The following is a 26,543-nucleotide window of genomic DNA, read 5'->3' as shown; positions in this document are numbered from 1 at the left end:
CCTGAATTCGTTTATTAACCTATTTGCACAATTTACAGCCTGTAAGGTTATTTGTTCATGAGTCTCAATTTTGACTTTCTTAACGGCAAAAAAGATAATTAATAGTATGGAAATGATTCCAAGTAGTACATATATCGCTGATTTTATAATATGTACAATATATTCGATTATTTCTTTGTTGTATTTTAAATACATGTAGAATTAAAAGCTTTATTTTTTATGAATATAGTCAAATAACTGATATTATTTACCTCTAAGTTGAACTATATATGGTTAATATGTCCTTTAAGTCATCTATTTGCCTAAAATGCACTCGAAATTTTATATTCATCTCTCATTGAGAGGGTTAGGGCTCGCAGATTGTCTAGCCACATATTTGAAGGGTTGAACTTAAAAAAAAAAAAGTTTGGGAATCACTGCTCTAAGGTACCTAATACATAATATGTCTGCTATTGTTTGAATCAATTTAAATGTTTCACTTTCAAAATATATGTTTAATGATAGCTGGATCCTCCATTTTGTCCATTTTCACAAAAATACTCACATGAACTCACTCAAAAAGCTCTAACTTAACAACTGCAAGTCAAAAATGACTGAAACTTTGGTGAGTAACTGTCAACAGATACTAGATAGATGGGACCAATGTTACTAAAATATTGGATGTGACCAGGTTTTTTTAAGGAGTGCTGTCATCTTCACGTATAGGTAGGACACTTTTCAGAGCGACCTCGTATATATATCAATAAGTAAATGAAAGATTACATATTTATTTCTATCATGAACCGATATATAGACAATGTGGACGTATTCAATTTCGATAATATTGAAATTATCGGAAATCTTGAAGGTTCTTTTTCCTTGTGGTGCGTAACTATTACATACGAGTACATAACCTACACAAAAGAATGGAATCAAAATCAATTAATGCTTTTTTTGCGTGATCTCAAGAAGAAAGGAAAAAAGGATCCAAATGCAAGTTATCAATATTTAATATATTATAAAAACCTACTTTAAGAACCATTACGTGGAAGAAAGTAAATGCTTTTATAGTACATACGAATATCGGTAAATCCCTTCTACTCCGCCTTCTCTTCAATTCCCTCCACCCTAAAAGGCCCAAAAGTAATCATTAATATATTTCATGCATTTTATATATAATCCATGTCTAAGGTTGTTTTTTTTAAATAATAATACATATTACATTTTGTTAAAATTAATATACCTCAGATAAAAAAAAAGGAAATATCAATTCATATCCAACCAATTAACAAAAGGGTGACGAATGACGTCAGAGTAATTATATTGAGGTTGAGTGTGTATCGATTTGTAATATCTGACCTCATCCCCTTCCTTCTCCCCTTTAGTGTTGTTTAATAGTATTTGATGATTTGAAAATGATCGTTGTATTTGTGTGTCCATGGAGGGGGGAGGAGGGAGGAAAATGTCTTTTTCAATAATGTTGAATCATTCTCTTTACATTTTCGAAATACATACATACATCCAAAAAACTAGATTAACTACCAAATAAAGGAAGAGAGAGAGAACCTACATATTTTGGTGGTAGGGTGACTCAATGAGCGTTTATAGTACTACAACGGGGTTGATTTATATTATTCTCTTTTTACTTGTTTTTTTTTTTTTGTCTCATGAGATGGTTGGTTTTCTCCGCGCCTTTTTTCCACTATTTTTCTTTAGCGCTCATGAAGAGACGGACTCACGGACGGGGAATAAATATTCAATGTATTACACACTTGAATCCCATTATTCCCGGCGTGTCTTCTTCTTCTTGTTACGTTCTTCTTCTTATTATTTACCTGTCTTCTATTTTGGTGTGTGTATGATAGAAAAGGAAAGAAGTCTCCGCTCCAGTCTCCGTTTGTGAGTGATTTGTGTCGGAGTGAGTTGGATCATTGTATCTAATATTTGTGATAAACATACTACTATATACGTGACTTTAGTAAATAAATAAGGAATTCGGGAATTGATTTTGTATTTTTATCTAATACAAGTGTCATAGGCGTTCCATTGACAAGGTAAGATAAAACATTCAGTTGGTAGGAGTGAGTGACGTTGACAAAATGTCTTCTTCCGAATTATTAATTTATTTATTTTTACTGACTGTTGCATTACGTCGAATAATGGAAGTTGCTCTTAGATTCTTTTTATTAAAATGAGGATGAGTCCATCAACCTTGAGGGTTTAAAAAAAAAAAGATGATGATGATAGGCAAAGGAGGATGAAACCCATGATTATGCCCAAATCTCAGAATGTTTCATTCTTATGTATTTTTTCTTTTCTTTTTTATCATTAACGACCCATTTCCTGAGGCTTTCTGTGTGTAATTGATCTTATTTTTCCAAAAACGATTTTCTTTCCTCTTCTCACTTATTCTCTCCTCTCTCGTGTAGCAGCGAGTCTATTTAATGTGTTATTTTCTTAAATAATAATATGTAATGTCTGTTGTTTGCCTCCTATTAAGTATTAAGAGCTTGTTGAAGGAATCAGCCTCATACTTCAATGCAAAAATAACAAAACACCCCTAGATAGAAAGACCTCAGGATAAGACAAATTGGATCTTTCTTACACTCACAGATATTATTTATGTAGATATCTCCACAATCTACATACTATCTGTACTCGGGTAATATGCCCCACTAAAAGCCTATAAAAAGAAACAGCAAATCATGAACTAAACTAGCATTATGTGAATAAACCTGGGATTACTTTAGAAATGTCTGACGGAAAATCAAACTAAAGTGTAGTATATCAGTTACTTGCTTAGTCCGATTTCCATCATACCGGATTTGACCATCTTCACATAGTGTCAACTCTTGAATTCCGAACCGCAGTGTACAATTTAACTAGTTACATTGCTGGTATTTGTGGATATAGTTTAGTACTCTAAATTATTGATTTTTAAGTGAAATGTTGAGAAATTAAATGTTTGATATATTTTATCAAACTTTTCATTTCAAGATCTTTTAGTAAAGTAAAATCCACGATTTTGAGACTTTGTTGTCGCCGATTGTGTGGAGTAGTAGTATTTCTACGTAATTCAGTCAGTAGCTGATTGGGAGGGAGGGGATTCTCTCTATGAAAAGTCACACAGAATAAAAAAATCGAGAATTTCCCTGGGTATTACTTAATCCATACCTCAAGTAATCCATGAATAACAATACTATCCCAAAAAGACAACAATCTTTTTTGTTTGTCCCAAGATCAAAATAAGTTGAACTAAATTGAGTTTGATCCACCAATTTCAAATATAACCTCTTATTTTTCTAATAGCCTCTGATTCTTCAAGAGAAGGCCATAGAGTGTTTATTCTTAAGATTCCAAACTTTTTCAGTCACTTACTGTTGAAGATAGAGATAAATGGTTAAATATAACCATTTCAAAGCCTCATATTCAAAAAGATTCCAAAACCATTTTTACAATGCCTTGTCTCAAATTGAAAATGGATGTTTTATTTTTCTTAAAATTCTCAATGTAGCTCTAAGATAAATAAATAAAAAGTGTACAAATATCCTAGTTGATAGTACTTCAAATACACCAACTGAATAATCTATCCTCACTTACGTATATCTAACACATAGTAATATCAGTGTTGTTAAACGATATAAGTAGGACCTTACACACATTATATTATATAAAAGTATATCAATCATATCTTGATATATATAATATATTTATTTATTTTGACATGAAAGAAACGTTTGTCTTTAATTGACGAACAAAAAATAGTATTTACATATCCTTCATAATATGATATTATATGCTTACATGATTTGTCATGAAAAATAACGTGTTGATTTTTCCTCCTGCTACGACTTCCCCTTGTGGCACACACGGAAAGCAGCAGCTAATAACGACAGATCATCATCAAATAAACACATAATTATAAAAAAAATTGTATTATAATATCCGGAAGGAGCCATTTATGCGGTTACAACCATTTATGAAGATCAAGGATGTTGATATTGTTGTCGTCGGTCATAGATTGGAGTCTTTGCTTTTTTATGCTCCGAGGATGAACAAAAGTAGTTATTGTTTCATATATACGTTTGAACTTTGTCTTTTAACTTAATAAACGACTGAAAAAGTTGGGGGAATTCTTACTTACTCATTTTCTATATATATAAAGCACTACCATAAAAAGTAATTTGATGCTCAAAAAACATAATATAGCTTAGTTATATGTTTGTATATATATATTTTTCAATTAATTAAATTTTTTTAAGGGGAAAAATAGTTAAATTCTAAGACACATTTTACTATGTGAGAGGAGAGAGGAGATAGTATTTCATAATAACTTATCAAATTCTTTTTATCGTATTAAAAAGATGTTTGAAATTGTATCTATATAAATATATGTATTATATATTTTTTTATTAATACATATATCATAGGATATTTATTTTATGGAACATATTATAAAAAAATAGTATCTGTGATTACTGTTTTTTAGTAGAATACAATCAAAGTTTTTGGGAGTTGACACAAAAAACAATCTGGAACATACATTTAATTAAGTGAAAATGTCTAATATTTCTCTTGGGGAGTTAAAATTTCCAAGAATAATGTGAACTAAACTTTAAAGAAGGGATTTCTAAACTTTTTCATATCTGTGGTGTCGTGCTTATGAATTTTTGTTATTTTAAGAATTTCCGGGCTCTACAAAGGCTTAATAAGAATAAGTTGTTGATAGAATTGGAAGATTATTTAATATCCAAGGGTACAAATGTACCTAACCCAGGCTCAATTGTTAGAAAAATCATGCAACATAACACGGCGTTTCCTCGCTAACACAAAAATACCCAATATAATTTGTTGTTAGCTCTCGATTCATTCATCTTACTTGATATGTCATGGCTATTTCATAATTTATTCTTTTTGATAAATAAACGAAATGATAAGTTCTTCTATACTAATGCTCCATTTCCGAAAGGACAGGAATACAATTCCTTATTAATCTCTCGTAAATTGAGCCATTTTATTATTTATCAGAATCAATTTTGGATAGCATATAGAATTAGAAATTTATAGCTACGCTACGCTCTTAATATCTAAAAAAATACTATGTAGGATTTTAATTCACATGTGTAATTCTTTTTAAAAATTGTGGAGAAATAATATGAGAATGATGTTCTGGGAGTTCCTAGGTATTATTGCCTTATTTGCCAAACTACCGAATGATTTCGGATTTACTTTTCTGTTTCTTTTTGGAAGAAAGGTTGCGTGACATTATAGAGTTAACGACATGACAAATATTGTCGTCAGATTTCTCCCTTTCTACAAAAAAAAACAACAACAATATAAAAGTATTCCGACTGAATTTTGACATTTTGAACTTAAACTATCATAAAGGGGGAGTATAATGAAGACTCTGGAACGGGGAATAATTTCTTATTATAACTTTAAGTCATGTTCATAATACTATGTACTATAATATTATTATTATTATTATGTAAGGAGTTGTAAAAGTTGAAAAAATAACTTTATTTTCTTCGTTCGTTCAAGTGTCGCTTCCCAAGTGTGTAGTCCTCTCTTTTTCGCTCTCTATACAAGGTCTTGAGAGTGTAATAAAACTTGCAAGAAGTTATTTTATTACGGCTTTTTTATTCTTTAGTTAGACTATGTTATTTTTATTTTGTTTTGTATGATTATTATAATGGTATAAAAGTTAAATTATGATTATTTTTTAGCCATATTTTTTGACAAAGGTTGGAAATCGATTTCCTCTTATTCATTCAAATTATAATAAGGTCTTTTATTTGTTTGTTTATTTTCAGTTGGAACATAAAAACTTACATAGATTGGATAGGACAAGTTCTTCATTATCTAAAGAATTATTCAACGATATCAGCTTTGCCGTAAAGCTGTGCTTCCATTCGAAGTATCTGGAATGAGCATTTAATAATGTCTCTTCGATATTGCATCTATTTGCTCATCTCATCTGTGTGTTTGCTTATCCCTGGATCCCTGTCTCTCACGTCTCCACGCTCTGGGTCGGGGGAACAGTCCTTTATACGTGAGCCTTCGGATCAAATCGCCATTGTGGGAGAGCATGTGACACTTCCGTGTCGTGTAGTGAATAAAAAAGGGGAGTTACAATGGACGCGTGATGGGTTTGGACTTGGAGTTGAGCGAAATTTGACGGGGTTTAGTCGTTATCACATGATTGGGAGTGATGAAGAAGGTATTGACTCCTCTTTATCTTATAATATATTGTATACTACCTTTTAGGGACTGTTGTTGTCTGTGTGGTCGGATTTAAAAAAAAAAAAGTTGTTGGTTTTTTTAATTATTATTATCGTCATTACAATATTATATTTTTTCATTCTTTCTTACAAGTATTTGTCTCTTAGAACTAAAAAAACTGGTTTCTTTTTCTCTATATACAAACATTTTTATATATTAGTTGTGGCAGAGTACTACCACAACATTAGGGGTAGATGTTATTTATTATAAGCTATTAAAGCAAGTGTGTCGTGCATTTAATTTATTAAAGGTAGTAATAAAAAACTCGACAAAATGTCATATCACTTTTGATATTATTTTTTATAATGGTAGTAGATACCACTACGATTCATGACGACTTCTATTCTTCATAATAATAATGAACTATGTTTAAAACTTTTTTAGTTTATGTATTTTCATTCCTTTAGTGCATGGATGTACGTTCGACTATCCGCTTACGAGTTCATATATTGCTATCTCCCTGCAGAAATACCTTTTCTCTGCTAGGGACAATACAAAACTGTTACAAGTTTGAGACCTCTCATGCCATTTACATGTCATTTTAAGGCCTCTTGTAATATGATGCTATGAGTCAAGTGTTCTACTTTTGATAACTTTTAGTATTTGATTTATCAGTAAAAAACGTTTTTCACGGAGCCTTCACATGTACATTGTACAACCCCTGTCCATAATAACTTTTCTTATAACTGCAGCTCAATCCTAAATAAAGAGGCCCATAGTTTTAAATGTTACTGTAAAACTTATTTCACTGATTGATGGATATCAATAGTAAATAACATTATAGATATAACTTCGAATTGCAAATATTTTATGTACTTGAAAATTTTCCTCACAAACATTTTAATGCTCGACACTAACGTCATAACTAACTGACATCACCATATTATTTTTAGTGGTAGTATATATTGGTCTATTAATGGCAATTCATTCAAAGTAACTCCAACCAGGCCCCCAAATAACAAAACTGTGATATCGTCATATATGCTTATGTTAAATCGCTGAGCTGAAAACTTCTAACTATATTATAAAATTGTTTGTTTAACATATTAAAAAAAAGAGTCAACTATTGGGTAAATTACGGTGGCATATAGTTGTAAAAATGCAGTGCATGCCGGCTAGCTCATAACAGAGATTGAATTGCTTTCTAATTGCAGACGGCCTGCTATGTTATATGTCAAGGAAATCATTGCTAGCTACCTACTCTTGAGATTTAGAACTTCATTTTAAAGCATTTTATTGTTGTTAAATACAGTTGATTATTATTGTTCTCTATTCATTGTCACAGAGTCTATTGCTGCTAACCTTTTTGTATATCCTTTATTATCCATACAACTACTCTAATATCAAAATATGAATATTCATTTATTAGTAGGGGAAAAAGTTTATTCAACTTTGATATTTTGATCTTATTCTTCTTCTTAAGGCTAGTGTTGAAATTTTATATAAGACAATTACCTACTGTAGTTAGTAAATATATATATATATATATATATTTACTATCTTTTGAAATAATTGTAAAGTAAAGCGTTTCTAAATCCTTTTTTGGCGTAATTCATACTAATTATGCGTATAAATAAATCTTTTCTCCCCACTGATAATAATTCATGAGAGCTACTACACACATATTATAAGAAATATTGTTTTTAAAATGTATATAATATATTATAAAGAGAAGTTGTGTGAAGGAGGAGAAAAAGTAATTTAGAGCATCTAAGCCGATCGTAAATTTACCGATATATTTGTCCTAATTAAGAATAAAGGACTGCTACTCCGCTCCTGATTGTCGTAATGGCTCCTCCATATTGTGATAGGTTGCTTTCGGAGCAAACTATGTCGATCCTATCAAGCGTCCCTCCCACAAAGGGGGTAGAAGAACTGACAAATTACTACAATGACATTAGATAAGTTCAAAAGGCAATTTGTTATATTTTATGAGGGGAAAAAGTATTTATTAGATTTAAATAGTCAAATATATACACCTATATAAAAAAATCTGGCTTGTGAAATTCATAAATCACAGTTTTTATGAAATTATTTAATGCTAATATCAAGCCCATCAGAGGTCTTTTTTTTTTTTTTAGGTATAGGTGTACATTCGACTGTTTAAATCTAATGATAGGGTGTTTTTCTCATAAAATATGACAAATGACCTTATGACACTTATGTTATGTCGTAGTTGTAATTTCTTAGTTATTCATTTGTAGTGGGTGTGCTTGAGCCTTTGATTCCAGGTTTTTAGTATTATATGGGTATGCATAATGACGGTTGTTAACATTAGCTGCCTGTTAAATGACTTTGGTACTCATTTTAGTACTAATAAAAATAAAACAAAAATCATTTTAGAATCCCAGCGTTTATATTTAATTCAAATCTTAAAATATACTGTAAGTGAACATGAATTTTTGATATATCTAACAGAATAATAATAAAAACACGCACAGACCTCGTATATTTCATTAATACGACTACATTATAATTTCTTTTATATATAAAAAGTATTTTTATTTAACCAAATATCAGTCATAAGTATTCAATGATAATGCTTTGAAATTCTCAGAGGTTGATTCCGAATGGCTAATAAAAAAATTAGGATTTGTGAGCGATTGCTCAAAAAATACCTCATTTTGCCCTTTTTTATGTGAAAATTGCTCATTTTTCTAAATTGGTACGAATGAAATAGATAGAATTTGGATTCTAGTTAGATTACACAACATTTTTTGATGATATTTGTGGAGGGAAAGTCCACATGCAAAAACCCTCTTTATTAGGCTCTGTTTTTGGAGGTCAAACTTTATATATATCTATGGTATATTTACAATCATGGTTAGGATGACTTAATCGGATATGTGAGGGAACCAGATTCCGACGACAACAGGCAATGAGAGGAAGGGGAAATTTGGTGGACAATTGAATGTTTCACAATCCCTCCTTAAATCTTGCAACAAAGGAAAAATATTGTCAATTCCCGATATTCTATTTATACAAAATATAAAAAATATATAAAACAACCCTAATATTTTTAAATTATTTTTATACAAGTGTATTTTTATTTTAATACAAATTGCTTAATTTTGATATTTTGTGTGTTCATTTTGCCCAAAAAAATCGTAAGTCTACTTATAAAATAAACAATAATTATCCTGAATTATAATGGATCCTCCCCTAGATATGATTTCCCTACACATGATTCTCAGTGTTTGGAGGAATATTATTTTGGGTTAGAAAAATGCGCATGAGAATCTGTGGACCATCTTCTTTTTGACTCTGACAATCATCCCTTGTCAACTCACCTCCTTGTTAGTTTTTTCCCTCCCCCCTCTTTCCAGCTGCAATTACAATTAAAAATTAATCAAGAAAAATAATAGCAATATGTCAGCACAGCAGGTTGTTTGTGTGAAGCAAGAGAGGGGGGGGGAGACTTCAATCATTTCTGCCATTTTTATTTGTTATTAATATTTCTATTATGTACTTCAATACACAAAAAACATGAGAGGGGAAAATTTGGTATGTTTCAAAGATTTATTTTAGATACTACACACAATCTTTTACAATGATATCCAATGAGTTTTCCATTGGGTCCTTCCTATTTTCTTTTTAAAATTTAATATTAGAAATATTACTAAATTTTTCAAATTTTTGTACAAAAAAATTATCGTTCTCTGAATAAGTATTTTTTAATTTTTTCTCAAAAAAAAAAAAATATAAATTAGAAATTCAATTATTCAAATTTTTCAATTTTTTTTTTGAGAATAGCAATGGGTTTTTGAATTTTTTTTTAATAGTTGTAGATTTAAAAAAAAAAAAAAAAATATCATATCGTATATTTGAAATTTTTTTTTTTACAGAAAAATTAATTTTTCAATTTTATTTTACATAAAATTTCAATTTTAATCTATTTTTTTCAAAAAAACAAAACAAACACAAAGACCCCCCTCCCTCCTAAAATATAAGTCTGTGGACGCCCTTGATAGCAAAATTGGCATCCCTAAATTTTACTAAAATTCCATCGGAATCCCCCTCGGTTTTTTTTTTTTAATCGTGCCATCACTACTTTGTACGTAGACAAAGATTTATTTTAGATACTACTACACACAATCCTTCACTATGAAATCTTAGGAGTTTTCCATTATGTACTTCTTATTTTCTTTTTGATAGGTTGTGAGGTTTATATAATAATAAAGATAAAAAAACTACTATTTTATTCTGTCAAAAAATGAAATACCTTCATAGTTTAAAAATATAAACTAGAGGCAGGCAGCATCTACTTGAATATGCATTAGTTTTTATTATTAGTAGGATTTTTTTTTTTTTTTTTTTTTTCGTAAATGTATAAATAAATAATTTGAAGAAAACCTAGAATGCTTTTTTGATTCATTTCAATTACATTTAACATATTCCATTTAAATGACGGATATATATCTTTATAAATATATATATATATATATTTCTATTAGTGTTGCAATTCGATTTGGAATTTCTGGACCGGTGCTAAGAGCATTCATTCTAACATGTCTTGGACTGATCTAATAGAATCAATCAATTTTGATCCGTCATATTTCTAACACGAATACCTGGGTATATATGAATATGTAGATTTAGTGCTGTGTCAGGACTTATTTATTCGGTTCACTCCACTCTTAGGACCGTTGCTATCAGTCCTTGGTGGCTGTCCAGTGGTGTCCGCAGAAAAATATTGTTTTAGGGAAGCTTGGTATTCCATTTTTTTTTTAATCCAAAAATTAAAATATCTTGTAAAAAAAATTAAAATATTAGCTTCCTTAATTGGGGGGGGGGCTACATCCCCTCCAGCCCACCCCCTTCGGACACCACTGCTGTCCTTAAGACTGTCAATCCTTCGAACCGCCTTTAATAGAAATGATTAACAAAAAAGAAATGAAGTTTAGTGACGTAATCAAGTTTTTTAGGACTGATATGCAGGACGACTTAACTGGACCGGACCTAAACTGAACTTGACGGGCTGCAGTCTTCAGTCCTGAAGAAGGACTGATACAACATTATACAAATATGTCAGGATTAATATTCTGTCGCTAATTAAAGAAGGTTATGTCGATCCCTCGTGACGTCCTTTTTTTAATTATTCCGTTATATAATAGAAATTATTATATAACTAAGTAACAATATAATTTGTTCGTATTATATTATATTATAATGAAATAAAATCATATTTATTGCAAGCAATGTGCAATAATATTAATACATATTTCATATATTTTATTTGGATTGATAAACCATCGATATTTTTGGTAAAAATTCCAAGGGCCGACACTTAATGACCGATCCCCAGGACTGACAGTTCCTATGGACAAATAGGACCGGTCCTAATACCGGACTGGACCGAACAAATGAGGACCGACACAACACTAGTCATGACGGTTTCTTTATTGTGTCTCTCAAACCTTCATTCCTTTCCGAAAATTGAAATTAAAAATCCCTATAACATTTAGTAAAAATAGTGGCCACTTATTCCCAAATCTGTAGACTATTATTTACCTATTAATAATAATAGGTAATGGTTCTGAACTTAATAAGAAAAGATACGACTTAAACCAATCAACGTTGTTCAGAACCAGTAACGCTGTATCATCACTCTTGCAGAATTTTTAAAGTTATCACAAACAATCTCTTGTCACAAAACTTTCAATTTCATAACTTTCTTAAAAAAAAATGTAAGTCGAATTTGGCATTTATAATAAATAAATAAACTTCAAAAAAGCCCAACCACCTTCGGCCACCCCTTATGACGTTACCATTTTATAATTTTTCCCTCCCCACTTGAAAATACATTCTGGGGCCTGTGTTCAGAACATTACTAACATCGCTTTGACCATTATTGGAAAAATTTATTTTTATTTTAGAAAAATAATGACATTAAAATAGAGTTGTGTGTTATATTTTCATCAATATATGACACCATTCTTATGAAATTGACCCTCCCTATACCATTTTAAAATGTTATGTTTTTTGGACATATTGATATATAAATTTTGAAAATGGAACGTATGATGGAGAAGATAAATCACATTTCAAAGTTTTGAAGTGAGGAGACTTTCTGACCAACTCCGGCATCAATACATCGTGTCCCACTATAGACCTGAAGCTGTACTTTATTTTCAAAGTAAACTTAGGATAAACGTACACTTGACATGCAATGGAGCAATAAATTTATAAAATCGAGAGTTGATCAAGTAGACATTTTTATAAGTCCCGAAATAGCTATTTAGTAGTTAAAGGTGAACTAAAAAGTTCTGAGGTTTTTCACTTTATTTTGACAATAAAATGAAAATAAATTAATAAAAACTAAAATCCCGGTCCAACTCGAGGATTTCCATTATTTTATAGACATGTTGGATGATTGGCCTACTAGATCAGCCCTCATTTTCGAAGTCCATAATACCAGAACGGAATCATTGGAACCTTGGGGTTGCTGTTGCATTCCATACTATATTGGGTCCATAAACAGCAGACTTTTTTTGGCAGCCGCCTTTTTACCTTGGTTGTAGTGATACTGAAGAATAGATCAATTTTTCTATTAGTTCCATTTTGGAACGCTGTAACTGGATAATTCACCAAACACAAAACTATAAATGAATTTTTTTTAAAGTGTATGCTTAGTCTTAAAGCATATTTTAAACTGTTTGTTTAATGCAATGTATCAATCGTGAGATATAATGGCTCACTAAAGACATCTAGCGAAAAACGCTTAGAACTTTTTACTTGACCTAATATAATAATTAATTCAATAAGATGGTTTTCTTAAATAGTGAACAGATTTATTTGGTCCTTTGAGATTCAGCTTAAGTGCGGGTTTTATTGTTTACATATCCCTAATTAACAACCTCTTCTATGAGTGTCCTTTCTCTTAGCCCCTTTAATTTTATATGATATAGTATCTAATATATATACATATATAGTCCTACATATAATTCAATTTAAAAAACTGTTTTGTTATGACTTGTCATTCGTTATTATTATTTTAAGACGACGAGAACAACAATTTCATACCAAGAGTAAAATAATGATATTTATACATATATTTCTTTAATTATTTATTTTGAATTTTTTTGTTCTTAACCAAAGGGTCACTTTCCTTGGAACAAATCTATTTATATTGTTGTTTTTCTGTTTATTACACATAGTTTCTGTGTCATGCAATGTATTAAATTATTATTATTTGTATTAAAAGAAAACAAGGACTATATACATAATATATATTAGGGTGGTTTGTGGGACAACTTTAATGTTTAAGTGCGGTGCACTACTTATTCTCACTTCAAGTTGTATTTTTAGCAAAATTGCTTCCATAATACATACAAACATTGGAAAATATTTGACGTCATCTTGTATTTTCTGAGAATTTAACATCAAGGGCGTCCACAGGGAGGGGTTGTAGCCCTACCCAATTAAAGAAATTTTTGAAAAATTATCAATCTGAAAAAAAAAAAAGGAAATTTTTTATTAAGGATTTGTTTTCTTAAAAAAATAGTCATTCCATCACCTTATGCAATGGAGTAAAAATTTTATTTTTTTAAATAAATTCAAAAATCTTATTATCTTATTAGTTTGATTGGAAAACTTTGGCCATACTTTACTTTCTGGTATAGCTAAACTTTTAATAAAATATTAATATGAAATATCATCATACTGTATCGAATAAAGTACTATGTAGGATTGTAATATTATGAAATATGTTTATGTAATTCATTTTAAAATTGTGGATAGATAGTATGACAATGATAGTGTGGACTACTTAAAAGATTAATAGCCGTTGGATAGCTAATGGATTGCGGGACATTTGAATAAAGGTTGCGTGATACAATAAACATAACGAAGTGATATATACATATATATATGGTAAAAACTAGAACCTTTTTTCAACTTTGACCAAGATATGCTATCTATTGATAGGCTTGTGGATCCTAAGCATTTTTAACGTGCAAGTTTTCTTGTTGTTGCCAACCTGAACAATATATTTTTTTTTTCATTAATCTTCTCAAACTTTACTAATTATTATTCCTTTTTTGAGGAGATAACATCCAAGTATTGAGTAAATACGGTTGAGAGCTCATTAAAAAATAGAGAGTAACACTAAGGTTTTTGTTTTTTTTTGGGTTTTATAAATGTACATAATTGAAGATCAAAAACGAAGTAATTCTTACCCTGTTCCTTCCTCGATACGCTATTGGACTTGGGTTTATGCAGGGGCGTCCACAGGGGTGTCCTGGAAGGGGATTTTTTTCCAATAAATTTAATATTTGAACTCTAATTTTCTGTGAAAATCTATTTATTTTTAAATTTTTGGAAAAAATTTAATTTTATGTGAATACCAAAGGTTTTTTAAATTTTTTCAAAAAATTCAAAAACCAAGCCTTTTTTACCCAAATATATATATAATTCTGCAGACACCCCTGTTATTGCTAAAATAAACCAAAACATTCTTCATATTGTTAGGGTGATTTTAATTTTACGGGGTTGTTTTTGCATAGCAAAAATACTAAGATGTACAACCCTACATATAGATAGCATTCTAGAACAATGTCTTTTCTGGTTGATATTTATTTTCCTAAAACATGAACATAACTTTTCCTTACTAATCCTAATCGAAATTCGAAATATGAATTTAAAAAAATCCACCCTAATATACTCAAACTTGGATGTTTTAAGAGTTTATAATAATAAAAAAGTTGCCTTTGAGAAGGTTGTGTTAGTAGGTATATTGTATACATACATAAGCAAGCATAGCTTGCTTATGTAAAGCATTTTCTTATTATTCTATAATATGATAATAATGGTTAGAGAGAGAGAGAGAGAAACCAGTTTTTTTTTTTTTTTCATGAATTTTAAAAATTCCATTTAGAGCAATACAATAAAACAATTTGAAGTTATATATATAATGTTACCTTATAATAAGAAATTCAAATTAATTCTACTGTGGGATTTACATCTTCTGCATATAATACTTTCCCCATTTTCACAATAGTTTTTGACTCATCCAAGAAGGGATTATTTTGAATGGGTTGATATCCCTTTTGAAATAGGGCTAAAGGCGGGTGTACATGCAATTTATTTCTAAGAGTTTCGTATATTATAATCTTCAAACGTCAATAACTCTAACTGTCAAAATAAAGGAGGCTCTCTGATTTAAAATGGTTCTGATTTTAGGTGTTCCCGAAAGATTATATCATTATTTTTTATTTTGCCGTGTTCTTTGGTTTTTTTTTTTAATTGAAAAATTATAATTATTTGGGAAAATTTGAAAAATTAAATTTTTTGGAAAAAAAATTTCAAGTATTTAAAATTTTTAGGGAAAAATTCATAGCTATTCACAAAAAATTTAATTTTTGAAGAAAAAAAAATTTAAGGTATTAAATTTTTTGGAAAAAAATTTCAAAAATTCACAGCTGTTTATAAACAAAATTAATTTTTGGAGAAAAAAAATTCAAAATCCACATCTGTTCAGAAAAATTTTAATTTTTTGAAAAAAAGTTCTCAAATCCATAGATATTGAGCGAAAATAAAAAAAAATTGGAAAGAATTTGAAAACTTTAATTTTTTTTCAAAAAATTTATAATATTAAATTTATTAGATAAAAGCTACTATTTCTAAGCACGAATGGGCATAATGGATTTCAATCCCCCCCATACTAGCTTTTTACAAAATATTTCCTAACAGACCCAGAAGCATTTCAATCTCCTTTAAAGAGAAGAAGAGATCGTGTCATGATGACGTTGATGCTACGTACGTGTTTGCCTCTATTTAACATTTCGACCCTGCCCTGACCACAAAGGTTATAACCACTCATTAACCACATACACAACATATACTTATTGTATTGTTATTATTATTTTAAAAAACACTTTTCCAAGCCTCAGGTGTTTGGTTGATTCTTCGTTCTTTTCCTCTATTCAAAAAATATATGTGTATGTGCGTACATTAGACTGTCCTGTTTTCGAGTTCATATCTTTTAACTCACTGCACAAAGACCCTTCCTCTTGGGGGGAACAATCAAAATACTAACTTTCACAAATTTTGAGGCCTATCATGTCATCGTTGCCGTGATAGATACAATTTTTTAGGGCTCTTATACCCGATTCCAAAATATTAAAAATGTACATTATATATTTTTTTAGTATTTGGTTTATTAGCAAAAAAGAGTGTGAGCCTTGCTCTTAATAAGTTCAATGATTTAGCGGGTTTCCTGACTATTTTAAATATATATATATTGTTCCTCCTTTTGTTCAACAACTATCACTTCAACAAGGGTTAAATTTTGCTCTTGTATGTTTGATAAAATCCTCATTCCTTTCAAGCAAGTAAAATTGCTAGAGACATCAAACTTTAAAAGTCTGTTTTTTTTATTATCACCAGCAGAAAAGCGTTTTTGTGCAGATATATATTAACCAGAAAGAGGGCAGTCTGGAAGTGCCTTCCAGTAGCGTAGCTAGTCCTTACGGGAGGAGGGGATTGAGGCCCCTTGAAGTTCCTCAATCCCTCCCAAAAAAGAATCATCATATATTCATGGAGCTGTTGCTGGTGTTGTCACATATATAATCCAAAATAGTTGAACAGATTAGTCTGGAATTTAGCTAGTAGACCTAAAAAATAATCAAGTATGTTATTAGAACATTTTTTTGGAGCTCCGAGGTCATTAAAACTATGTTTTTGACAGAAATAAAATATCATTTCCCTTCTCTATATCTCTTTCTACATCCCTTCTCTCTTTTCTTCTAACTTCATTCCTTGTTTCTATTACAATCTATTCAGTTCTGCAACCCTGGCACCTTTTGCTAGTGTATACATAAAGTAAACCTATTTATAAGAGTAGGTAATTATATAACGGTGTTGATAAATTTTTGGGGCTAACTCTCCAAGTATGAAACCTAACAACGACCCTGGTCTCTACATTCCATTTACCTATTGGGTCATATCCATTGATAAAAATAGTGTTCTACATCTTATACAATTTATTATTGTTACATATAAACTCTAAATATGAAAAGTATTGTGGGAATATTTAAAGGCTATAATATAGAGTGATGTACATATACATATGTTATGATCTTATTTTTTTTTTTTTTAAAGTTCAAAAGGATTTTTGAGTTGGACTTGCTTCACTCTCTTTTGAAGAGTTGTATCTCATTTATGTTTTTTCATTTCCATGTTATCAAAGATTTTTTTATTTTGTTTATTTTCTTCATGTCTAACACCACTTCGAGTGTATGTACTTGTATAACAATTTAGCCCCCCTTATACATCATATTCTCTATATGTTTCGTGATGTTCAAATTGAAATCATAGCTTGTACTCTTTGATGCCTTCTTGGTGTTATTAGTAGCAACCTTCTTGGAGTCGCTAGTGACTAGTGTTGTGTCGGTCTTTAATTAGGACCATGGTCCAGTCCAGTCGCACTGTTCAGTACTATAGAAGTTAAAATCGATCCCTCGTGACGCCATTGAGGGTTTTTTCCCTTTTTTTTAATTATTTCGTTCTTTAATAAAATAAATTATATACCTATGTAACAATATTATATGTTTTTATTATAATGAAAATAGCAATATTTTTTGCAATATATGTGCAATGGTCCTAATACATATATCTTATTTGGCTTAATAGTCCATCACTATTTTTATGAAAAATTCCATGGACCGATAGGACCGGTTCTAAGACTGGACTGGGCTGAATAAATAAGGATCGACATAACACTAGAGGCAGCTATTACAAACTATGTTCTTCATTCAGTAATACCATATGCCTCGCTCCAGCCTTCTCCTGTCGCTCTTACACAAATCCCACCATCTCTGGTCATAAGTAATACATGTGCATTTTATTATGTATGTTCTATGATCAATTTATATACTTGTATATGCAATTATATCCATGAAGCTTTTAAGAGAAAAAATGGTCAAACTGCTCAAATCGAGACTTCCAAAACAATTATATCAAATATGATAGGCGTTATAGTATTAAGAGTTTGAGTGAAAGAAGAAAAAGACTTGATACCAATGCAGATATTTCACAGTTTCTTTCTTTTTTTACTAAGCACTCATATATTTATTTTATAAGGAAAAAAATAATATTATAAGAAGCAATTAAAAAGTTTATAGAGTTAATTAATGTATATATATATATGTACACAGCCTTAACCTTAAGATTTGTATATATACTCGTATATATCATACAAATGTTGCAGTCAGGCAGTTATGATTAAATAACGAAGTTAGTGCCTTTCTGCATTTCTTACAAGTTTTGACTTAATATTGTTGCCCAACTGCCTAGTTCCTCTTACTCACTAACTTATTATTCCTTATGATTATATAGATGACTGGACCCTTGACATCAATCCAGTGGATCTAGAGGACGATGCAGAGTTTCAATGTCAAGTGGGAGCAGCTGAGAACACGCCTCCAATTCGATCCCGGGACGCCGTTTTAACTGTCCTTGTCCCACCTTCCAAACCCATTATTCATCCCAGTGGGGACTTTCTAAGGACTGTGGAAGGGAAAGGTGTGGAGATTGTCTGCGAGTCTCGGGGTGGAAAGCCAGCTGCTGAGGTAAGAAACTGATCTAAAGATAAGGTTATCTTATTTATTTTTATTTATTTTTTAGATTACTTGGTTTGATAGTCAAAATGAAGTCGTTCGTGAAGGAGTTCAAACCTTTCAAGAACTTGCAGAGGATGGAAAACGTTTCAATACGAAGTCCATTCTCAAATTTGTAGCAAAGGCAGAGTCTCATCATGAAAAGAACTTTACGTGTCAAGCTCAAAACTCTGCGGATCGGCAGCCGCATTCTGTTTCAATCAAGTAAGAGACATACATAGTAATAAATCTTAAGCATTTTTACCCTGCAAGTTTTTGTAGTTGACCGTATGAATATTTTTTTTTAATTATCCAAAGCTGTTATTATTATTCTTTAATTACTCAAGTAGGTACATCTAATTTTAAAGTGCGTGTGCTCATGAAAGATGATTTGTTAGGGAGGTATAAGTGTAAATCTTTGGCGGAGTATAATTGAGGATTATAGTAATTCCTGCCGATGTCCTTGCTAATTTAATTTATCCTCCTTCCCACTGAACCAGGTGGTCCATTAAAATCTGAACACTTACTAATTCAATAATTAATTAAGATTGTGTGATTGAAATTAATTTATATTCCGATACATTAAAGCATAATAATTAGTTACAAAACAAAACAAACCTGAGCTCTTTAGCTTACGTACAACCCGAGAAAATGACACTTGAACGTGATCAACGAATTTCCATTCGGGCACTCCTTGACTGTCGACCCCGTGAGGAACAGTCAGAATGATACGTTCCTAAGCTTTGGAGACATTGATGAATCAATAAGGATAATTAGTACCACAAAACATCCTACCTCTGCTATGTTCTTGGGTTTTGTGGCTCGGACGGTAAAGTAGTTCCTCTGTTGTTGTTTGGCGATCAGATACAGGCTCACGAGATCCGATTATGTGACTGCCTTGGAGTAGAACCTTTTACTGTGAGTGCATGCAAACTATCCTGATGGAAATATAGTTTTACAGCAGGATGGTGTACATGCACACACCTTAAAAATGGCACAGGAATAGTTGGTCAACAACATTACCTCCTGGACCCTCTACACCCCTAATATCAACCCACTCTACTACAACTATGTTGAGGGGATAGCTTGCAATGTCCTTCATCAAAATACCGAGGCCCTGAAAGCTACTGTTAGCCAGCTCAGGGACGCCATGACAGAGGACTACATTTGTAGCAGGTCCCAGGCATTCCACCACTGCCTGGAAGCTATCATTGCCGCTAAGGACGGCTACATTAATGATTAAGAGAGCTCAGACACACATTTATTTATAGTAAATTTTGTTGAAATTGTATTGTTTATAGGTATCTTGTTGAAGTTTAAAATTCAAATTTTTCAGATTTTAATGGATCACTCGTTGGATTCTAGTTATTGTTCACTTGAAATGTCATTACAACTAAGCTGACGTGACTCCGAAACATTTTATTTTAGTTTTTTTACATACAAAAATAGCTAAGGATTTACAAATCAAAACTCATCCGCCTATGATCATTTTGCGAAAAAAAGAATCTCTTTTTGTCCTGAATAATTGATTTTTACCTTCCTACCTATTCGTTTGAACTATACACAATCCGTTGCCCTTCGATTTCCAATAAAAATACTCCTAAATATGATTATTATTTTTGTTTTCGATAAATCGATATTTTTGCAACAAATATATCTAACAGAATAAATCATTATTTCTCTCGATATTTTTATATTTTCACTACATATTTGTAGTGAAAATGAATTGTGTAATCATTCGTTGTTGTCAAATCAAGTTCCTAGAGAGTTTTTATGTGACGTCAGCATGGTTGATGTCGGTCGTCTTGGAGGAAACATAAACAATCAAGTTTTATAAGAATAAAATTCTTTTTTTCCTTAAGATTAAGGAAAATGGTGGTGAACTACTGCCGTATATTTAGATACATCGAGGTACTTACAAATAAAAGGACTTAATCCTTTACTCTCCATCAAAAATCTATCTTTCTAACTTATAGCTTAATTATATGTCAGACCCTAATATGTATTGAAAATGTTAGAATCTCCTAATAAATTCATATTTATATACTGGATGGTCCATTGAAATCTGAGCACTTACTATTCAATAATTAATGGAGGTTAAATGATTGATATTAATTCATATTTGAGATATTAAAGCATAAACAATTAATTACAAAAGAAAACAAACCTGAGCTCTGTAGCTTATGTGCAAGTCGACAAAACGACACTTGAGCGTGATCGACGAATTTCCACTCGCCTACTCTAAGCAGTTGGGCGTCTTTAGGACCACTGTCTACTCTATCAGCAAATCCAAAACGTTCTAGAGGAAGAGGCTCTGTCAAATGGGCCAATCTGGACCCAGTGGAATTAAAGAAAACAGTCCAGGTCAATTCCATCAAGTCCATGCATGAAATCTCCAGGTTTTGCAGCAAGCGTTCCAGAGAGCTATAAAAAAGTGAGTGAAAAGAGGCTTGCCAGGGAGGAGAGGCCAGTTTTGACACCAGCAATGAAAGAAACTCATCTCCTCCATTGGAAGACTCTTCACAATTCTTTTTTGATACTTTTGGCCCCCTTAGACTTCAACTTTTGGGTGTATGTCGAGGAGAAGGTCTGCAGTGTCCGTCATCCAAACACAAACACCTTCAAACCCACTGTCAGTCATTACTGGGACGCCATGTTAGAGTACTACATCTGCAGTGGGTGCCAGGGCTTCCGTAAACGCTTGGAATCCATCATTACTGCTAAGGGGGTTACATTAATAATAAAGAGAGAGCTCAGACGCATATCTATTTATAGTATTAATTTTCTTGAAATTATGTTCTTAATTAATGAATTATATCTTGTTTAAGTTTTAGAATTCAAAGTGCTCAGATTTTAATGGACTACTTGGTAGATAGTGTAAACAGTAAATCAACTAATATATTTTCTCCAATTACCCTAATTTGTTAGTCCTTAATCCATCCAAAACAAAATTAATTGTTAAAAAGTACTCATTTGAATTAAATCATATTAATAAGTACTAGATTTAATTCAAATGAGTACTTTTTATTTCTTTTTAAAAACCAATTGATGAAGTTTTTACATAATTTAGGTTAAATTTGTTCATTTTATGTTGCAAAGATATCGAATATCTCCTTATCTCCCATGCAATTTGTGACGTCTGTAAAAACGCTCTATTCATGCTATCATGGATTTGCAGAGAATAGGGATTTTCATTTTATTGCCCTCGCCATTTAAATATTCATTACTTTTTCATTTGGTAGTTCATGTGCTATACGTACTAACTCCACCAAAAAGTATTAATTTAATTCTTTTTTTTTTATATAGCCTTCAGGTCCATTATCCACCCAAAGTGAATCTTCAACAAACAGATCCAATGATTAAGGAGGGTAGCAGTGCCAAGTTCTCCTGCAATGCTCATGCAAATCCTTCTCAAATGAGCTACAATTGGTATATATCTGGGAAGTTAGTTCCAGAGGCGAAGAAAAGGGACTATATCATAAATAGTGTGGATCGTAGACTTCACAACGCCATTATTCGATGTGATGTGACCAATAGTATTGGGAAAACGGTTCAAGCAGCAAAGCTCAACGTTTCTTGTAAGTCAATTAGTATAGTATTTTATTCGACGTCTGTTTTATTAATTGAATATTAGATTATAATTAGATTAACTATAGAAAGATGAGAAAAAGTTTTTTTTAAATTGCATTTTTGATTTATATAAAATTAAGTAAGTAAATAAGGAAAGATGGGAATAAATGAAGTACTCACATAAGTTACTCGAAGATGTCTGATCAAATGATTTTTTTTTACTTTTTAGAGGAAAGGTTCCCAAAAAACGAGTCGTGACTCATATCGTTACCTTTATTGTATCTCGCCAGGGGCGTCCGTAGATTTATATATATATATTTTGAGAGGGGGCTTTGTTTGGAAAAAAAATTGAATAATTAATTCAAATTTTCTATTAAAAAGCAAAAATTCCTGAATTTCGGGGGTTACCGATCCTCTAGCTCACCTCATGCGGAAGCCCCTGCTTGCTACTTTTCCTTCAAAAAGATACAGACAGATTGTGGGACCGTTCTTCACTGAATTTTTCTATGTCATTTCTCCAAAATGAATTAGTTCTTCACAACAAAAACAAAAAAATAATAATGTTCGCAAACCGGCCTAGTATTTCAAGACTGAATCCTAACACTAATATTCATTCATTCTTTTAAGGGCTTTTCTTGATATACAAAACCTTACAAATTTTATTCCTCTTAAAATTTTGTATACGTGCAAAATATTATATAAATCCAAGATGTTTATCAAAGTTTTATTAGTGAGTCCCTACGCTCAAAGAATAAAATGCAAATATCATTTTAAAAGGTATTATTTATTTCCATACACAGTGGACAATTATAATGATAATATTCATTGTTATGATAAATACTTTTTTGTGCTTTTTATTATTATTTTGGTCTCGTTTGTGTGATATTGTGTAGTTATAAAGGGTGTCCGGTGATTTTGCCTTCACTTTTTTTGCTCAGGATTTTTGCCTTAAACCATTTCACCTCACATATATAAATGAATTATGCTTATACGCCGTTTTTGTTATTTTTGGTTGGGATAGATATTGCCTTTGAGTTTTCTAAATCCATCAATGTAATATTTATAACTATAAAATGCATTAAATGCTTGTTTTCTGTTAGAATAATGATGTAATTATGTTCTTGCCTCATATTATGCTTGTTCGACAATCCATGAGTCTGTTCTACTATGAATAATCCATCATGTCTTATGGTGATTACTAACAGAGAACTGATAATCAATTCTTATATTCGAATCGTTGCCGTGTTTATTTATTTTGTTTTTCTTATTATACTCATTTTATTACCTATGATCTCTGGTTTGAATTCATTGCATAGTGAGATTTTGTTGGGTGTATGTATTAAAACTTTGAGGCATGATAACATCATTTTCCCCCACAGAAAACAACCATTTAATGTGTTTTATGGTAATACACATTACATATTTTGATTCAAAAATTCCGTGGGAACATCAATTTTAATCAAAAATGACATATAAATCTCATTTATTTATATATGAACTGGAAATATCCAAGGCGAAATGGTTTACAGCAAAATGTCCTGAGGGAAAATTACATAGCGCTGTTATAAAGATTGACCATTTATGAATGCTTCAAAACGTTTATATTTCCTTCTGAACTAGCATCACCTTCTAAAAATGTACCCATTGCATTTTCTTGAATGATTGTCTCATCATTATCTTTCATTATTTTTTTCAGATCCTCCCCTTTTTCTAACAAGACCTGAGAGTTCTTCAGGAAGTCCTGGAGAGAATGTTCAACTTAGTTGTCGCGTGGACTCAAATCCTAAAGCCCTTTACCAGTGGTATCACAAGTCATTTTTAGTGGGTCACTCTGAGAACATAACAATTAAGGTGGATGAACGTCAAACTGGAGAATATGTCTGCAAGGTTTGTTCGTTAAATAATATAATAATCATAATCATATTTCATTTTCATACATAGCAATAATAATAAGAGTATGAAATAATTATAGCCCCCCTCTACCTACTTCTGTACACTTCTTGTATATTAACCCTTTTTCAGAAAGTTTTTATGTAACTTCAAACTAAAAAAAAAAATTAATGTCTATTTGTAATTTTTTTTTTTTTTTTTTTGCATGATATGTTATACTGTGAAGGAAAGAAGGAAAATGATTAATTTTTTATAATCTTTGCAAATTCTAAAGAAGCATTTAACATAAATATGTGTAGGTACATATTCAAATATATTTTTTTTCTTCTTTTCAGGCTTTTGTACCTGGCTATGAGGATATCACTGCAAGTGCAATGCTCTACATGAAGCAGTCCCCCATTATTCGCAACGGAAATCGTTTTGAGTCTGGAGCAGTAGGGGAAACAGGGTCTTTTAGCTGCTCAGGGCTCTCTGTCCCTCCTGCAAAATACGTGACTTGGTTTTTTAATGGTGCAAAGATTAATATCCACTCAGAGAAGTATACGATTCAAGATAAACTTTCCTCTAATGAACTAGAGTCAACCCTCATTATTAAAAAAATTGATGAAAAAGACTTTGGGTCATATTCTTGTACTGTGAGCAATGATCTTGGAGAAGATACGGATATTATGCATTTGAGAAAGAGAAGTAAGTTTGGAAAAGGAGGAATCCTGATTGTCTTGTTGGCCCAAAACTCATATTCTTTTCTTTTTTCCCTACTCCACAGGTGCACTACCACTTTTGGTCATTATGGCTGCAGTCATTGGAGGAGTGATTTTGACGATTGCAGTTATTATGATTGTCGTTCTATGTCGTCGCTCCTCAACAAGCTCCAATAAGAAACTGAATAATCTCCTCACGATCCATAGAACCGTGATAAAAGGAAATCATAATAACAATTCATCTACATCTGCAGATGAAATATCCAACAACTCATCGGAGATGAATAAAGTTGAAGTTCGAACTTCTTCATCTCTAAGTCAAGAAGAGTGTTGGGGTGAACGCTCCGAAGATTCCTACAAGAATCCTCCACTCTCAGTTTCACCTCCTCTTCAGGGAGTAGGAGGAGGGGACATAAATTCATATAATACTCAAACCCAAAGAATCATTCTGCAGAAGCCAACTTCGATTGATGTTGTAGACTCCATGAATTACAGAGACACTTATGGCTCCGGCATTGTAAGATCGATTTTTCGCTTATAGCAGTGACCAATTTGTTTGAATGACGTGTTCTTTTCTTTTACAGGCTCATTTGAATGGTGGATACACTTCTAATAATGCTTCATCTAGTCCTTTAATGAAATCCAATGATAATATTTTTTCTTCGTCAGCGCATCCCTCATCCTATTATGCCAATACCAAATACACTCATCCTACTTCCAGTGGAAATAATGGTGTTGTTGGTAGTAGTGGTAGCGGATATCATCATGGTGGAGGACAACATGGTGGCTTCGACTACATTATTCCTCCTGCTCAACAGTCAACACCTCGGAGTAACAGTTCCTCTGTCGTCTCAAACAATATTAATAATTTAGATAATTACTGCGTCTATGTTAATTCCACGGCTTTGCTTCAACCCGGGCTTACAGCGACAACGCAGAACGTTGGAAAAGTATCATCTCTTGCAACTCATGTCTAAAAATATTACAATCTTGTAATAATCCTTGTTTATCCTGTCTCTCGAAGACGACGACTTACGTCTGTGATATTATTATCTCCTTTGATATATCTATTATTAGTAAAATGTTCCTCTTTATGATTAAGACATCAATAGTTATGATTTTGCGTGTCCTCTCAAGCCCCCACCCCTCCCCCCTATCTCCAATAAGTTTATATAAGAGTAATTCATACTGTGTCAGACCCCTCTTAAAAAGTTCATTTATTGAAGTATTAGATTTTATTATTATTTTGTATCTAGTTACTTACTTAATATTGTCCCTAAGTAATGACGTTAGTTAAATTTCATTCTTTTGTTTGAAAAACACGAGAAGTCAATCAATCAAGAACTTTGTTATGATTATAATTTTTTCTTCTTCTCAGTTTAGCTACTTCAATTCATTCCATTCTACCCACCCTGGAGCCCCTCTAAACCAGAAATATGAAAATATATATTATTATTTATATATGCTATATATTATAAAGCTATAATTACTATTTCTTATGATAATAAAAAACATTAAATAACAA

General features: G+C 31.4%; 1 protein-coding gene across 2 annotated transcripts; it reads left to right on the top strand.

Moving 5' to 3' along the window:
* The first annotated feature begins 1,816 nt into the window (after positions 1-1,816).
* LOC121129111 (irregular chiasm C-roughest protein) lies at positions 1,817-26,543 on the top strand. 2 transcript variants are annotated; one of them, XM_040724790.2, is made up of 9 exons: positions 1,817-2,033; positions 5,793-6,199; positions 18,598-18,830; positions 18,886-19,082; positions 22,164-22,435; positions 24,124-24,314; positions 24,653-25,004; positions 25,084-25,535; positions 25,603-26,543. In XM_040724790.2, the coding sequence occupies exons 2-9, from the start codon at positions 5,920-5,922 to the stop codon at positions 25,993-25,995; spliced, it is 2,370 nt and encodes a 789-aa protein (XP_040580724.1). In that variant the 5' UTR covers positions 1,817-2,033; positions 5,793-5,919; the 3' UTR covers positions 25,996-26,543. The 2 variants fall into 2 exon arrangements, with proteins under 2 accessions (XP_040580724.1, XP_071749402.1); XM_071893301.1 differs by lacking the exon at positions 1,817-2,033 and adding an exon at positions 5,329-5,723.

This window comes from Lepeophtheirus salmonis, chromosome 14, assembly GCF_016086655.4.
Source record: "Lepeophtheirus salmonis chromosome 14, UVic_Lsal_1.4, whole genome shotgun sequence".
NCBI classification, from domain to species: Eukaryota; Metazoa; Arthropoda; class Copepoda; order Siphonostomatoida; family Caligidae; genus Lepeophtheirus; species Lepeophtheirus salmonis.
Note: the sequence above shows the minus strand (reverse complement) of the source record. Positions and strands in the feature narration are given on the sequence as shown.

Bases quoted from the DNA above. Each gene is read 5' to 3' on its own strand.
- LOC121129111 (XM_040724790.2), top strand. From the start codon at position 5,920: ATGTCTCTTCGATATTGCATCTATTTGCTCATCTCATCTGTGTGTTTG. The intron at 6,200-18,597 runs GTATTGACTCCT...ATGATTATATAG, and splicing joins GATTGGGAGTGATGAAGAAG to ATGACTGGACCCTTGACATC. The intron at 24,315-24,652 runs GTTTGTTCGTTA...TCTTCTTTTCAG, and splicing joins CTGGAGAATATGTCTGCAAG to GCTTTTGTACCTGGCTATGA.